Source organism: Aplysia californica, unplaced genomic scaffold, assembly GCF_000002075.1.
Source record: "Aplysia californica isolate F4 #8 unplaced genomic scaffold, AplCal3.0 scaffold00615, whole genome shotgun sequence".
Classification (NCBI taxonomy): Eukaryota; Metazoa; Mollusca; class Gastropoda; order Aplysiida; family Aplysiidae; genus Aplysia; species Aplysia californica.
The window spans coordinates 238355-251941 of record NW_004797885.1 but is presented as its reverse complement, the minus strand read 5'-3'; the positions used below and the strand labels follow the sequence as shown (position 1 = coordinate 251941).

At 40.0% G+C, this 13587-nt stretch overlaps 2 protein-coding genes across 6 annotated transcripts in view; one reads left to right on the top strand and one right to left on the bottom strand.

Annotated features, from left to right (window-relative positions):
• LOC101861687 overlaps window positions 1-4950 on the top strand; it is a 50335-nt gene extending 45385 nt beyond the window's left edge. For all 5 annotated transcript variants that reach the window (XM_013087647.2, XM_005107612.3, XM_005107610.3 and 2 more), the window contains one exon: window positions 3191-4950. In XM_013087647.2, coding sequence (XP_012943101.1) covers window positions 3191-3367 — 177 coding nt within the window. In that variant the 3' untranslated portion in view covers window positions 3368-4950. The remainder of the gene's footprint in view (window positions 1-3190) is intronic.
• Window positions 4951-6886: 1936 nt separating this feature from the next.
• Window positions 6887-13587, bottom strand: part of LOC101861465 — a gene marked incomplete in the record, with an annotated part of 10007 nt that continues 3306 nt past the window's right edge. The window contains 3 exon segments of the mRNA XM_035972218.1: window positions 6887-9152; window positions 10541-10687; window positions 11918-12013. Of these exon segments, the coding sequence (XP_035828111.1) occupies window positions 8104-9152; window positions 10541-10687; window positions 11918-12013 (1292 nt within the window).

Sequence of the window (13587 nt, the reverse complement as noted above, 5' to 3'; positions counted from 1 at the left end):
TGTCAAATAATATATTTGTCTAAATTCAGGAAATGGATAATTTTTTTAAAAATCGGGCTCTGTCATGGGGACAAATCTAGCTATCTTATTACAAGTACTTGCCAACGTTCAACTCTGTAGCTGTTGTATTTTTCTGGGTAAAGTGACTTATGTGTTTCCAAGTTGCCAAATATGTAATAGATATATTCATGCTTTTTCTCGGTTTCTCTCATGAGGGTCGCTTCTGTCGTTGATTGGCGTGTGCTCTAGTGTGTCTTGCTCCTCCTTTCCTTTTCAACAACTATGGTCTTCATCTTCCCTCCTTCTTTTTTTTTATTTCTTATTCTTTTGTAACACCTCTAATCTTTGTAAAAGCCAACATCGACACAAGTTAGATCATTTACGCTAGGTATGCCCCAAGCCCTTCTTTTTTTTTATTTCTAGTATTCGACAGTTCATAAACACGACAAGCCTGTTGAGTTTTCTATTCAGTTGTAGCACATGTTGATATAACATTCTAACATTCCATTTGACCGTGTTACAAAGTTGAAGATCACACGCCAGAACTGCAATGGTCTGTATTTTATTGGGCAACCTTGAAAAAAAAAAACTGCTAGCAGTGACATCATTGTAATATTATGCCGACTTGCTTTGTAAATAGATAGGAAATGACATGAACTCGAGGCTGGTAAAGATTACATTAAAAGATGGGTGTTACGAGACGGATTATATGGAGAAGATTTTTTTAAAAGACAATAAATTTCCGTTTGGACACAGTGGATTAATCTAATTAAAAATGTTTTAACTCACCTAGCAATAATACAATTATGATTCTCCATCTCACGGTTTTTGGGGAAGAGGAGTTTTAGAGATACAGTGACACGTGTAGTTAATTTGCCTTCATATTGTACGCCAAAGTGATCAGGTTCCAGACGTGCAGAAGTTTTTAGCAGCCATGTTGATCACTTTCCGTTAAATATCTGACAAGGTGTTGCCCTGTGCCTGCTATTCTTTGTCGTCCCTGTCAATCTGATAAATGGACGTCCCTGCCAATCTGATAAATGGACGTCCCTGCCAATCGGATAAATGGACGTTATTTTTTCATTCTCAACCCTTTCTTCTGTGCGCGTGTTGGACGTTTTAGTTGTAGTGGCCGTTGTTTAACCCCCGCCCACTCACTCGTACCAGAGCCTGTGTGCGCTAACGTTTGGTTTTGTTTTGCTATTTTTCAAGTCGTTACTCATAAGTGAACGTTTGGGTTTTACTTTGTCTTATGTTTCTTCTCCTTTAACTTTGGTTGTTTTGTTTTTTGAGTTATTTTTTACTCATTTTGTTTAATTTGTTTTGTTTGTAACTTTGTTTCATTTAATATTTTCACGAGTGCGCATTTTTGTTGTTTTGGTTTTTTTCACACATTTGTGATACCTTTCAAATTGTTGTTGCATAATTTTGTCGCGTACTTTGGCTCACAAATTTGCATTAGACAATACCTCAAGTGTATGATGAAACGTTCCTTCGCGTAAGACATAATAACATTTAGAAACCATGTATCCTGGAAGCCGAAATATCTACGCATGTGACTGTCTGATTTACTTGGAAAAGGTTCTGCTGTGACACTATCGGACCCTACACGCATGTTTCTGAAATGTCCAGAGGATGCAGCGGTTTATCTCCTTCCTTCATTATGTTTTACAGCGTATACAGAAATGTACCAAAGTGTCATGTTCGTCCTCGCATAACAACAGGATCGCAAAATTTTTAAAATCTGCGTTGATAAAAGGCGCGATGCTGTCACAATGTAGCAAAGCGAAATGAATTTAGCCAGTTGCCATTGCGCATGCTCTTTACATGTAACACCCTCTGAAGAAACGGCGTAGGGTGCACAGTGTTATAATATTTTATAAATTAAGACTAGTTACCAATTCTGTCAGGGTTTTTTTTCTTTCTTGTTGTTTTACATGTATATATGTTTTTAACGAATATGCTGGCTCGTTTTCACGCAAAATAATGGCGGATTTTTTTTTTCATGGGCTCCGTGACTGCGTGCCAAGATGTGCAAGTTATTGTGACCTAATGAGAGGCGTCATGTCGCCATTGCTCCCATAGAGCACTTGTGTATTGAAGTCTGTTGGGAGTGGGAGACGTCTTGTACTTGTACTTCAGTGTGATAACTGCAGTTCTGATACTGACCAAAAAAGAAACTGTTCCCTTTTACTCTGTCTTGTCGTTGTTCAGAAGCAAGATACAAGATCCACGTCCTCATTTAAAGCAGTGTGTTATTTCTTTATGAAAGTGACTTTTCCACTAGACTTTCTGGTGAACGTTAATTCTCAGTTCTTTTAATTAAGACGGCTTCAAATCACTTTACTCACCCTCAAAGGTTTGCCTAGGCCTTTTTATCCTATGATTGTGCTTGGGGGAAGGGGTTAGTAGTTAGTTGTTTGGGTTTTGTTTTTGGTTTTGTTTTTGGTTTTTTTGTATGGGGAGACCCGTTTCGTTTCTGTTGAACTCTTTTTCGGGGTTTTTGTTGTCTTAATCAGTTTCCAGGTGAAATGTGACCGTTATTTTAGCGACTGGCAATGAATGATAACTCAGACACAAAAGAATAACGCACGTGAAAAAGAAAATTGGAAGACAGACAAATCACATCCTATTTCAGATTTATAAGCTGTGAAAACACGTTTTACATTTTGCTGCAGAGGCACTTCCACAAGATTTTTTACAGAACAATCACCACTCCCTATTATGTCTTTAAGCTTCCTTGCTTTTTAGCTATTCGACACCTTCGTGTTTGGTTGTTTTTATCGGGGGGGGGGGGGTTTAGTACGTCTTGTTTCGTTTTTTCAAGTGGAGAAAACAAACTACATGTATTTTCTAGAACAGCTCCGTGAACAACAACCCAAGACACAATCCATGTCTCTGCTCTATTGGTCTTGAATAAACAATAAATGAAACTTCAATGTACAGCATTTCACGTATTATTATAAAAAATGAGGGATCGCGGAATTTTTTTTTTTTTTTTTTTTTTGGCTTTAGCCGGATTTTCGATTTAGAGAGAATGCTCAAATTGAAGGAGAAAAAAAATCGGGGATTTTTTTGTAACTGTCAGTTTACCGCTGTTTTCGGATTAACCGTGTTTGCTTTGAGCAGACTCCACTGTGATTCAAATGTAACTATTTTTAATACCGCTGACGTATTATTGTCTCTGCAGAAGCCTGGACATGGCGCGGGTGCTCAGTATGACGCTATCCGGCACAGCTACGGAGCCCCACCCCCCAACAGGTCCCGCGGACTCCCGCGACATGGAGCAGCTCGTCCCGGCCTGGCCACATCCAAGACCTCACTACAAACCATTAGCCTCCGAAACAATCAGCTGACCCTTGCCTGAGACCTTGCCATAGTCACAACAATCAGTTGCGCTTTTTTTTTCTTTTACAGGAGAAGGGCGCTTGCTTGTATGTTTAATGCTGTTATGGCGTTTAAATGAGCCACAAGTATCTAAAAGTGTCACTCATGAAAACGCCTTCTGGTACTCATAGACTCGCTGAAAGAGATCGATAGACGCGAGGGAAAAAATTACGGGATTTTCACAATTTGAGGGAAATTGTGCCGTAACTGTTGAAGATATGTGAATATTTTATTCGTTGAAGCATACTTTTCCGTTTGTCAAAATTGTTTGCTTTTATATTGATGGGAAAACTGTTGTTGCCTAAATTATGAAATGGGGCAAAAATATGTTGTGTTTGTGTATCTTTTGTCTTTAACCCAATTGCACGCAACACCATTGTCATAACTAGGGCGTAAGATATTTATTCTAAATGTATTGAGCTCTGTTACTGTTACTGTGTGACCACATGAAGATGCTATTTGATAAGCTCAGGTTTCGTTCAGATTGTTCGAGGTAGGCTAAATTCTGAGATATACCAGTGATAACTTGCCTTGCAATATATTATACTGTCTGAAAATTCTCTGAAAACTTCCAAATTAGTTTTGGGTGGGACTACAACCGATCAAAGTTTGGGAATGGTTTAAAGTAGTTGATTCCTTTCCTGTTAGTTTCATGTTGCTGACAAAAATAATGTTTGCAAAGGTTGAAGTTGCTGTTATTTTTCTGAAAGATGCAAATGAGTCTGCGATATAGATTGTAAAAATTCAAAATGAAGAAGCCAAAAATGATAAATTAATGACATGAAGTCTTTGAGGTTCCTGGTTGTCATATCTGTGATAGCATGCTAATGTTCTGCACATTTCTACCAGACCTGGGGCTGTGTAAAGGACTACCTCAGCATTATTAGATTCAGACAAAATAATTCGTCTCCTTATTTGCATGCATGTATACACAGAAGTTGATGCAAAATTGATGGCTTTTGAGCGGATTTAATATATTTCTAGTGGTTCATTATCTGGAAAGGTTTTGCAATATATATCAATTATTTGTACTTTGACTTAAAAGGAGATTGACTTACAAGTATACTGTCCTGGTGCCTCTGGAATTATTTTATGACAGACGTGTTTAGGACAGTATCATCTTGCTTTTGACTTCAGGGCAGTGGAATGCCTGCTTCGAAAAAGAGACAATACAGTATTATTTATTCTTCGTTTTTTAAATCACATCATTAACATTTTAAGATGGAATGAGATATGCTATGTTGTCTGTACCGTGCTGCAGCTTGGTAATGAACTCAATGTGTTACAAGCTATGCCTGTTGTCAGCATAGTGTGCTGTGTAGAATGTAACTGCCCAGCGTAATCAAACTGAAATGGGGTTTATTTAACGTAAGGTTCAATAGACATTATTCAGAATTTGTTTATAACCTCAAGTTAATCGTTTTCAGCTTTGAAGTTGTTACTTGATCATTTTTAACTTGCCTTACTGCGCTTGTTGACATTTTGTAGCTGTGGACAAGTTGTTTGCCTGAATAAAGCAATAATTAATCTCTTATATTTTTTATAAATAAACTGTTGCATCATGTTCATTTCTTTTCTTTTTTTGTTTTTTTTTTGTTTTATGAATGCAGGAGTTTGCAGCTCAATGTAAAACCACTATGCTGATAGTAGTAGTAGTGATGTTCTTCTTTCCTGTGCTATTGAATTCGACACCCACCACTGCGGGCAATTTCTATTGGCTTTGGGTGCTCCAAATGACATAAGGTTATATAAAAGTGCCTTCTGTTTGATTTCATTCAATTGAGCAGTTTAGGGAGGGGGGAAGGACATTCAATTACTGAATGTGACTGTATACCATAACTTGCAAAGATGTTTACTGACATTTAGGACGTTTTTTTAGCATATTCATGCATTCATTGATTTGTCTCATGAGGATGAGAAAGAGCACGTTTATCATCTTTTTTTTCAAGAATCGGAAGGGGGGGGGGATGGTGGGCTTGTTTGTTTTGGGTTTTGTTTCAATTTTTATTGTTGTTGATTTCTTGGGCTGGTAGAGTTTGGGTTTGGGGAGGGGGGAGGTAGGGAGAAGTTGGTTTGCAAGATGAGGTTTACTGTGTTGGAGTGTGATCCTCAAAAATGTAGTCTGTTGGTACCTTCTGTTGTTTTCCCATTGCCTTGTACTTTTTTGCCTCGCCAAACAGCGCACGTTCTGCTTTGCTCTGTCACTCTGTCAGGATTCCACGCAGAGTCACTCGCCTTATATGTAGTCAAATGCCTTTCCCACTTAGCCAATGGTTCGCTGTTTCTATGACTTTCACCTCAACAGCTGTCTCCCTAAATCGAGCAATTCCTTTATTTAACATTATTATGCAACACATAGTTTAGTTATTACATGGGACATCTTATAATGTTTACCTTAGCACACTCTAGGATGTAGGCCTATCTTTATTTCAGAAGCAAGCCTTCGTAATGAATATCCATCTCTAGTATAGGTGGGGGTGGGGCAGAATATTGTCAAACTGCCCGCGTTAGGCTTTTCCTGTAGGCGCTCCCACAAGAGTTACTCGTCTTGTAATCAAATCGCTACCTTAAAATTACATGGTCAAAGTTCTATCTGACAGTTTTGGCCGTTTTGAGTTACTAAGACCGTAAGCTAAGAAACCAAATGTTCCATCTGTTCTATCAAAGACATATGATTATTCGGAGTCGTTATGAAGATATTCAAAGAATTGCATTCGAAAAAGCTTGGCATGTTGTGGAACTCCGAATTTTTTTACGTCAAATGTTTCAAAACTATTCTTGGCTAGCGAAATGTCTTTCCTGTTGTGTTACTATTTCACTGTAACACTCTTCCCCCACCATTTACATCCCGGCTATACCTTAACCCCACGGCCTCTCCCCAATTTAACTTCTTTCCTTCTACAGGAAAGGTCTTTTATGTGTAACTTAGTCCTTTTTAAAGTCACTGTCGCGTTTATTAACATCACCATAACACAGACACTTTAACCTTTCATTTTATTCCCAATATTACAGATTCAATCCACTGTTTGGTGCCTGATAAAAGTCCTGAGCGACTCTACAGTAGCAATAAATCGATCTTTTGTGGCCCCACCCCCCCCCCCCCCCACCCCCTCCACCCTTTCCGTTGTTGTAGAAGATTTTTCCAGTGTACTGGAATTGAGTAAAGCTCCATGTTATGGTATGTAAGGCTAGTGTGGGGCGAACTGCGACATATTACCGTAGTAGTCTCATATTGCTCATTCCCAGCACTAAATGACCATGATTGTGTCAATGTGCTTCTCTTTACTCAAACAAACAAATGAAGGCCTGATAGGATTCCATCAAACCTAGGTAAGAACCACTGAGTTAGACCGTCTTTGTTTAAAGATTTGCTATGTCACATTCTGACATCTGTTTGTAGCGCCTTCACGCCTTCCGTCATTTTCCTGTTTTGGGATGGCTTAAAATGTTTGCACAAAGCAGGACCATATCCTCGACTGACTTCTTTGACATACCGTAAATGTATTGATTCTATGACCGGTTGTTCTTATGATTGAAATAAAATGTCAAATTTGAAGACGAGTTCTTGGTATTTCAGCATTTTTATTACGGTGTAATGTTTCTTCCAACGTTTGTTGTTGTTTTTGTTGTTGGTGTTGTTTGGGGGGGGGGGGTCTTACATTACTTCCTCTTCTCACGAGCATACATTCGTTCGCGTGCACGCACACACTCGTACACATACTACATGTATTACACATAGCCACACTTCCATTCACCCGCAGATGCGCGAGAGCACACACACACACACACACACACACACACACACACACACATACACACACACACACATCCACACACACACAAATCACGGTCTATACATCTAAATTAATACACGCACATCTTAATTTTGTGTTGTGTCCTGCGAATTTCAATTAATGACAATACACTCGGTCCATGACATTGCCTGTAAGACCAATTAAAGAGTCAGGAACTAAAGAACATCATTAATGTATATGAGATACTTCATTCCGATAATACGCGTCTTCAGCTATGTCAGCTTTAATATTTATGTTGACGCCGGCCCTAATGGGGACGTTTTATTTATTATTCTATTCCCTGAAACAAACATACCAGTACTTCTGCCCAAACTTGTTTGAAGAGGTAAGTTAAACTCCTTCACTGCCTTGTCCGGGACTGTCTTGGGCCTTTGGTTAGACTACAAATTGAAACAAATCAACATCGTGCACCTCACACAACCCCATACCTATAAACTGAGGTTCATGAAACGCAGGCATGCACGTTTACTCCCAGACTTGCTCCACCTTTCAAGTCTCGGACCTGGCAGTGAAGGGGTTACGGCTTTAGATCCACTTCATTCCATCTTGGTCGGTAATGTTTTAAAAATCGCGCCTCTCACTGGATCCAGTATGTGAACATAAATTGTCCTGGAAAAGTGTTAAGTATAAAAAAAAACATAACGAAAATGTACTCTTGCTGATAACCATACACGATACAGCCAATAAAAGTAGGAAGCTGTGTCGTGGCTTCAGTCAACAACAGAATTTGGTGATAACCAGGACGTTCAATACCATGCCAATGTACAATGACAACATAACACACAAGGTTGAGCTTTCAGTTTGACGGAATTGCAATGTCTGCATACCGTACCAGTGGAGTCAAAGGCTCAACAATAATATGATAGCAACAGGTTAAGTGAGGTTCACATAATTAATTAGATTAAACAGATATCCTATCAAGGCTGATGCATTCTCGGCTGTTCGAACATGACGTTGATGGTATAGGTTGTGCAGTCTTCGCCTCGTAGAGTTGATTGATCTTCGCGAATTCTTCATCCAGGAGAGCAGTGTTGACACTGATACAATCGTTTTCTTCGCTAGGAATATTCCCGACCCGCGAATGCTGACTGTCCAAACTGTAGGATCTGTGATAGTCACCTATAGAGTAAAATCCAGATGAAGGATATTCTGGCTCACACGTATCTTGAAGAAATTTAATCCGAGTAGAATCGGGGTCAGACTCGGCACAGGCCGGAGAAATGTACGCACTTGGTCTAATATCTTGAGACTGTGGATCAGCTTCATCGAAGAATCTCGTTTGATTACTGTTTTGTGGGTGAACACTTGTCCGAACGGCAACTCCATGCCACAGACCGGAATCTACTTGCTCTTCCTGCTCGGAGTTCTTTGGTTGTTGTCGCGTATGAGGAGGGAAATCATTAATATCAGTCTGGTAGAACACGCGAGAACGAGGACCTTTGCTTCTGAATGGTCTTGGAGGAATAATAGCTTCTACTCGAAAATGAGTAAGATCTGAAGAGCTATCACCTGTAGAAAGTTGCAAATCTGAAATATCCTCCGCAAGTGATGATTGCGGGCGATAATCTGATCTAAGGTAGCTCGGTAGGGAATAATGAGGGGAAGTATCATCAAGAGACAATGTTTCTCTGAACTTCTCGTCAAGCTCAGTACTTTCATGGTCAAACTGATGACACTCTGTATGTATGCAGTCTTTATGAACTTCAAAACTGTGATGATTTTGTCTCTGACACGATTTATTTCCAACCCGTTTATGCAAAGGAACAAATGAGTTGGAACGTGTATTATCTCCAGCAGTTTCTCTGGGCCTCAAATGGATATTGTGGGTGTTTTGATGACGGTTAGGTTCGGCGGTGACGTCTGCAAGTTGTGTGTTCCCAGCACCAGCCTCGCCAAGTGTACACTCCAGTAACTTTGTCAGGGCAGGGGAGCAAAGCGAAGGATTTGACCCTGGAGATAAAGAACAATAATTTGGGGAAAGGAGACCACATGCACAACGCTGTTCAAACTTTTTTTTAAAATCTTCCTTTGACAATAATATATTTCTGAACAATTTGACTACGTCCATGAAATGGTTAGTGGTCAACAGAGACTATTTGACATGGTAAACAATATTGACTCAATCCCCAACAGGCAAATGCATTTCTTACCCCCTTGTTTCTTTGAATCACATACATGACTTTGCTCTTTCTGTAAATACAAACCATACAATCTTGAGTAAACCTTCTTTTACTAAGGAGAAGAAGGAGAGAGAGAGAGAGAGAGAGAGAGAGAGAGAGAGAGAGAGAGAGAGAGAGAGAGAGAGAGAGAGGGAGGGAGGGAGAAAAAGAGAGAGGGAGAGAGAGAGAGGGAGAGAGAGAGGGAGGGAGAAAAAGAGAGAGAGGGAGAGAGAGAGAGAGAGGGAGAGAGAGAGAGAGAGAGAGAGAGAGAGAGAGAGAGAGAGAGAGAGAGAGAGAGGGAAACAGAGAGATAGAGAGAGGGGAGTGCAAACAATAACTGTTTCTGGGGGGGGGGGGGGTAGTTTCTCTCCTCTGTTCTAGCTTTTATACTTTGAAGAGATTTGTTAGGATGGAGTTCAACTAAAAGGTGAGCATTTATCACAGAACAGATTGCGCACTGACAAGAACTGATGAAGCGGATTAAGCAGATCTCTGTCATTTTCTTTAAAGGGAAACTTAAGACATTGACCTTCTATGAATAACTATAATACTCTGAAGGCACGAAGCGGTATAACTTGTAGAATTTTTCTTCTCCTTGAAACTATTTTTTTTCTCATAAATCTCGTCTATTCCGTATTAATATCTTTAGGTTACCACTGAAGCACCCCTCGTCTCGAGGAAAAGAACAAAAGAAGTAGACCAGTATCCCGACAGGGATAAAATGAGGCACGACGTGGTGGGATCAGGTGCTCGTCAATTTTTGGGCATGTGGAGTTTTTGGTGTCATCTGAAAGCACGTTAATGTTTCTATATTTCGATGAAAAAAATACCCTTCTATCTAGGAAAGAAGTTGTGATATTTTCAATTGAAGCATATGGGGTCTCCTGGTTTCAGAGGTAAAATTAGTGAGAAAACGGTCGCCAAAGTTTTGTGACTTCTATAGATTGACAGTCCTTGGAAGCTGAAAGTCCACGTTGTTTGTGCCTCAAATCAACGCTGTTTCAGTAAACTACAACAGAAATTTGTTTTTGAAAGGTCATTAAAGGTGTTGAGCCAAGAAACAAAACTTCGAATGAAATTGCCAAACCGCCATAAAAGTTGCGGTATCTTCAATTTCATATTTTGACGAGTAGATCTACCTGATTTCACCACGATGGCTCACAGATGACATTTTCTCACCTCGCCTCGTCCTGAAGAAGGCCAAAGCCGTGAGCACCAAACCAACAAGCACGAGTGCCCCAACCACGCCCCCTATCACGGGCCCGGCTCCCATTTTGTCTTCTGCCGCGGTAGTCGAATCTGCTGTCGTCAAATGAGCAGAGTTGCCTGGAACAGACATCGATACGAATCAGTGAAGCTATTTTCCAACCATCTTTGTTTTTTGGTTGTCAGATCTTCCTTTCATATTAACCATGTCTAAATTAATGTTGAAGAACGCATCATGAAAAAATGAGGACACGAAGACGTACCTTCTTGCAGCAAACAATAATTGGTATCTTCAAGTCCACAGGGCCATCGGAATATTTGTTTTAAAGAACACGCAGGAAATGAATTGCTTGCGGAACTAATCGTCAATCTTAAAGTAGTATTTCAGATCAGTAATAAATACCTTAATAAACCCTTAAAATAGTACTGTTTTGGCCACTTGCAGATGTCTTCGGCATGTTAATCTAAGGCCACAAATCTTACTCATTTACAGACTTCAACAAAAGTTAATAACCACTTGCAAACACTCTGAGTAAACTTCTTGGGTCAACCTGCTCGTGGTCGTTTTTTGGACTGATCCAGTGGCGTGATGGTGCTGCCTCAGGCGGACAATGACAGAGTGTGACACTGCAAGCCTTCTGGCAACTTCTCGGGCTCCAACTCCATCCTGCAGCCGTGCCATAGTTCGGGCACAATCAAAGTCTCTCAGCTTTCGTCTTGGTGGTATGTTGATGCGATACCGGATTTTGGGCAAACGGTGGCTTATATTGCAACCAAAGTGAGCACAGTTCGAGACCGTACGTCCGTTTATGACGTGCACCAGAAATTTTAACTGAGGAAAGTCCTTGGTGTCGCACACAAGTCGATAAAAAACAGCAAATTTGGCTAAAATTCCCCGAGGATTTCCGTGCTGCACGTGGAGGTTTTGATCCTTTAGGAGGCTTTGCAGTACGCGTTGGTAACCCATTAACACTTTCATAGCAAAAATTTTAAAACATTCTTTGATGTCTTTGGTGGGGGGGGGGGGTATTTTTAAAAATTAGGACTGCCTGTCAAGGTGGCTCCTAACTTTTGTTGATGGCTGTAGGTTTGAATTGTGTGACTCATCCGTTTAAATAACACGTTTGCATAGAGACGCAATGGTCAGTAGTAGAAAGATTTACTATGTTGCCGTTTTTTGTCTTTTTAAACCCAAAGTTAATTAGATTTTCTAAGGTTTTGCTACATACCCTCACTTGTAAAGGAAACAGAAATAAACTTTAGATCAATATAATCTTATTGGAAGAAGAAAAAGAAGAAGAAGAAGAAAAAGAAGAGACTTCCTAGAAATGAGATTGAACATCGTTATACCAAGCTGACGTATGTTTGCTCCACCGGCGTCTTGGCGTAGGTTGGGGTCAGGGAAGGCAGCGCTGGTCGGCACAATAATTGTTTGCTTGCCAGGAGCTTTGGAAGGGATAAGAATTTTTAATATTTTATAAAGAAGGTTTTCATTCATTTACTTTAGTTTTTTTAGTAGAGGTTTTACGGCGCTAAAAACTGCATAAAGTCATATGAGCGCCAGAAGATTAGAGGTGTTACAAGAGAGTAACAAACATAAAAAAAGAAGAAGGGGAGATGAGGACGATAGATGTTTCATAGGAAAGAAGAAGCAAACCACACCAGAGCACCCACCAACAACCCACATTCATTTACTTTAGGCCTTGACAAGTGAAGATTTAGACCCAAAAGGTGGCATTATTTGAGTTATGACATTGTTCTACTGGATGTTTCAACAAATGTGACATGAAGATCAGGTATTACACATTCTTATTCTCATTCTGATCTTTCGCTTATGTTTATTTTACATTCCGTAAGCGCATTATAGATGGAATCGGACATACTCTCAGGAAATCAGGCAGCTGCGTAACAAAGAAAGTGACTCTCAGGAAATCAGGCAGCTGCGTAACAAAGAAAGTGTTGGATTTGAATCCACAGGGTAAAAGATCAAGGGGAAGACCGCGTGGAACCTGAAGAAGAATCACAGAAACTGATTTACAGAAAAGTGGGAAGACTTGGAATAACATCAAGAGGCTAGCCCAGAATAGGGAAAAGCTTAAGGTGGTTGTTGGTGGCCTATAACCAGGTGTAGGTTGACAAAGGCAATGATGATGATGATGATGATTATAGACGAACGCATTGCGCACACCTGTAAGAGTTGCAACCCTTTTAATTGTGGAACAATATTAAATGCAGAGACAAAGACGAAGTAGTGAAGACAAGCACGTAATAACCAACACCCTAAAAGACTCAAGATCTATGGCGTAACTAAAAGTACATGCTCGACCTTGTGTTTGTACTCGGTATTTCCTGACAGCTGAGCTTGTGATATCTTTTACCTCGTAAAATGAAGACTGATACAATACAAATCCGGGCGTCAGTACCGTCGAAACCCAGGTTTCTGCTTCATTATCTAAATTCACATAGAGATCTCCATCATGACTTTTTATTTTAATCTTTTTGTCATTCTATTGGCACTCCCTCTTTCATCATCTCGCGGGGTGTTCACTTAGCTTAAATAATATGATCTGGACTTTTTAGTGGGCGGCCCTATTTTGAATTCTGAAAAAGAAATTCTTGTACCTAGGTTCATCATTGCCTTTCTCACCCTGGATCACGAACAAACACGGACGCGTTCCACCTTCACCTATCATAGGCTAGCCTCTTGACATTATCCCATGTCTTCCCACTCTTCTGAACGTCAATCTCTGTGACTCTTCTCCTGGAAGCTTGGGTTGTTTGAGGAAATTACATCATACGACATCAACTTGTTTTGGTCCTATCGGAGAAAGGGAGATTTTTATCAAAGGCCCAACCTCATAATTTATAACTTTGCAGTAATGCAGGCGACTTCAAATCCATACTTTCTCATAATGCTCTTCATTTCGACACGCCACAATTCAGTCTCCGAAATGCAGTCTATATTTAGCCCGCTCTGGACCCCCCCCAAAAAAAAAAAAAATTTTTTAAAATCAATTAAT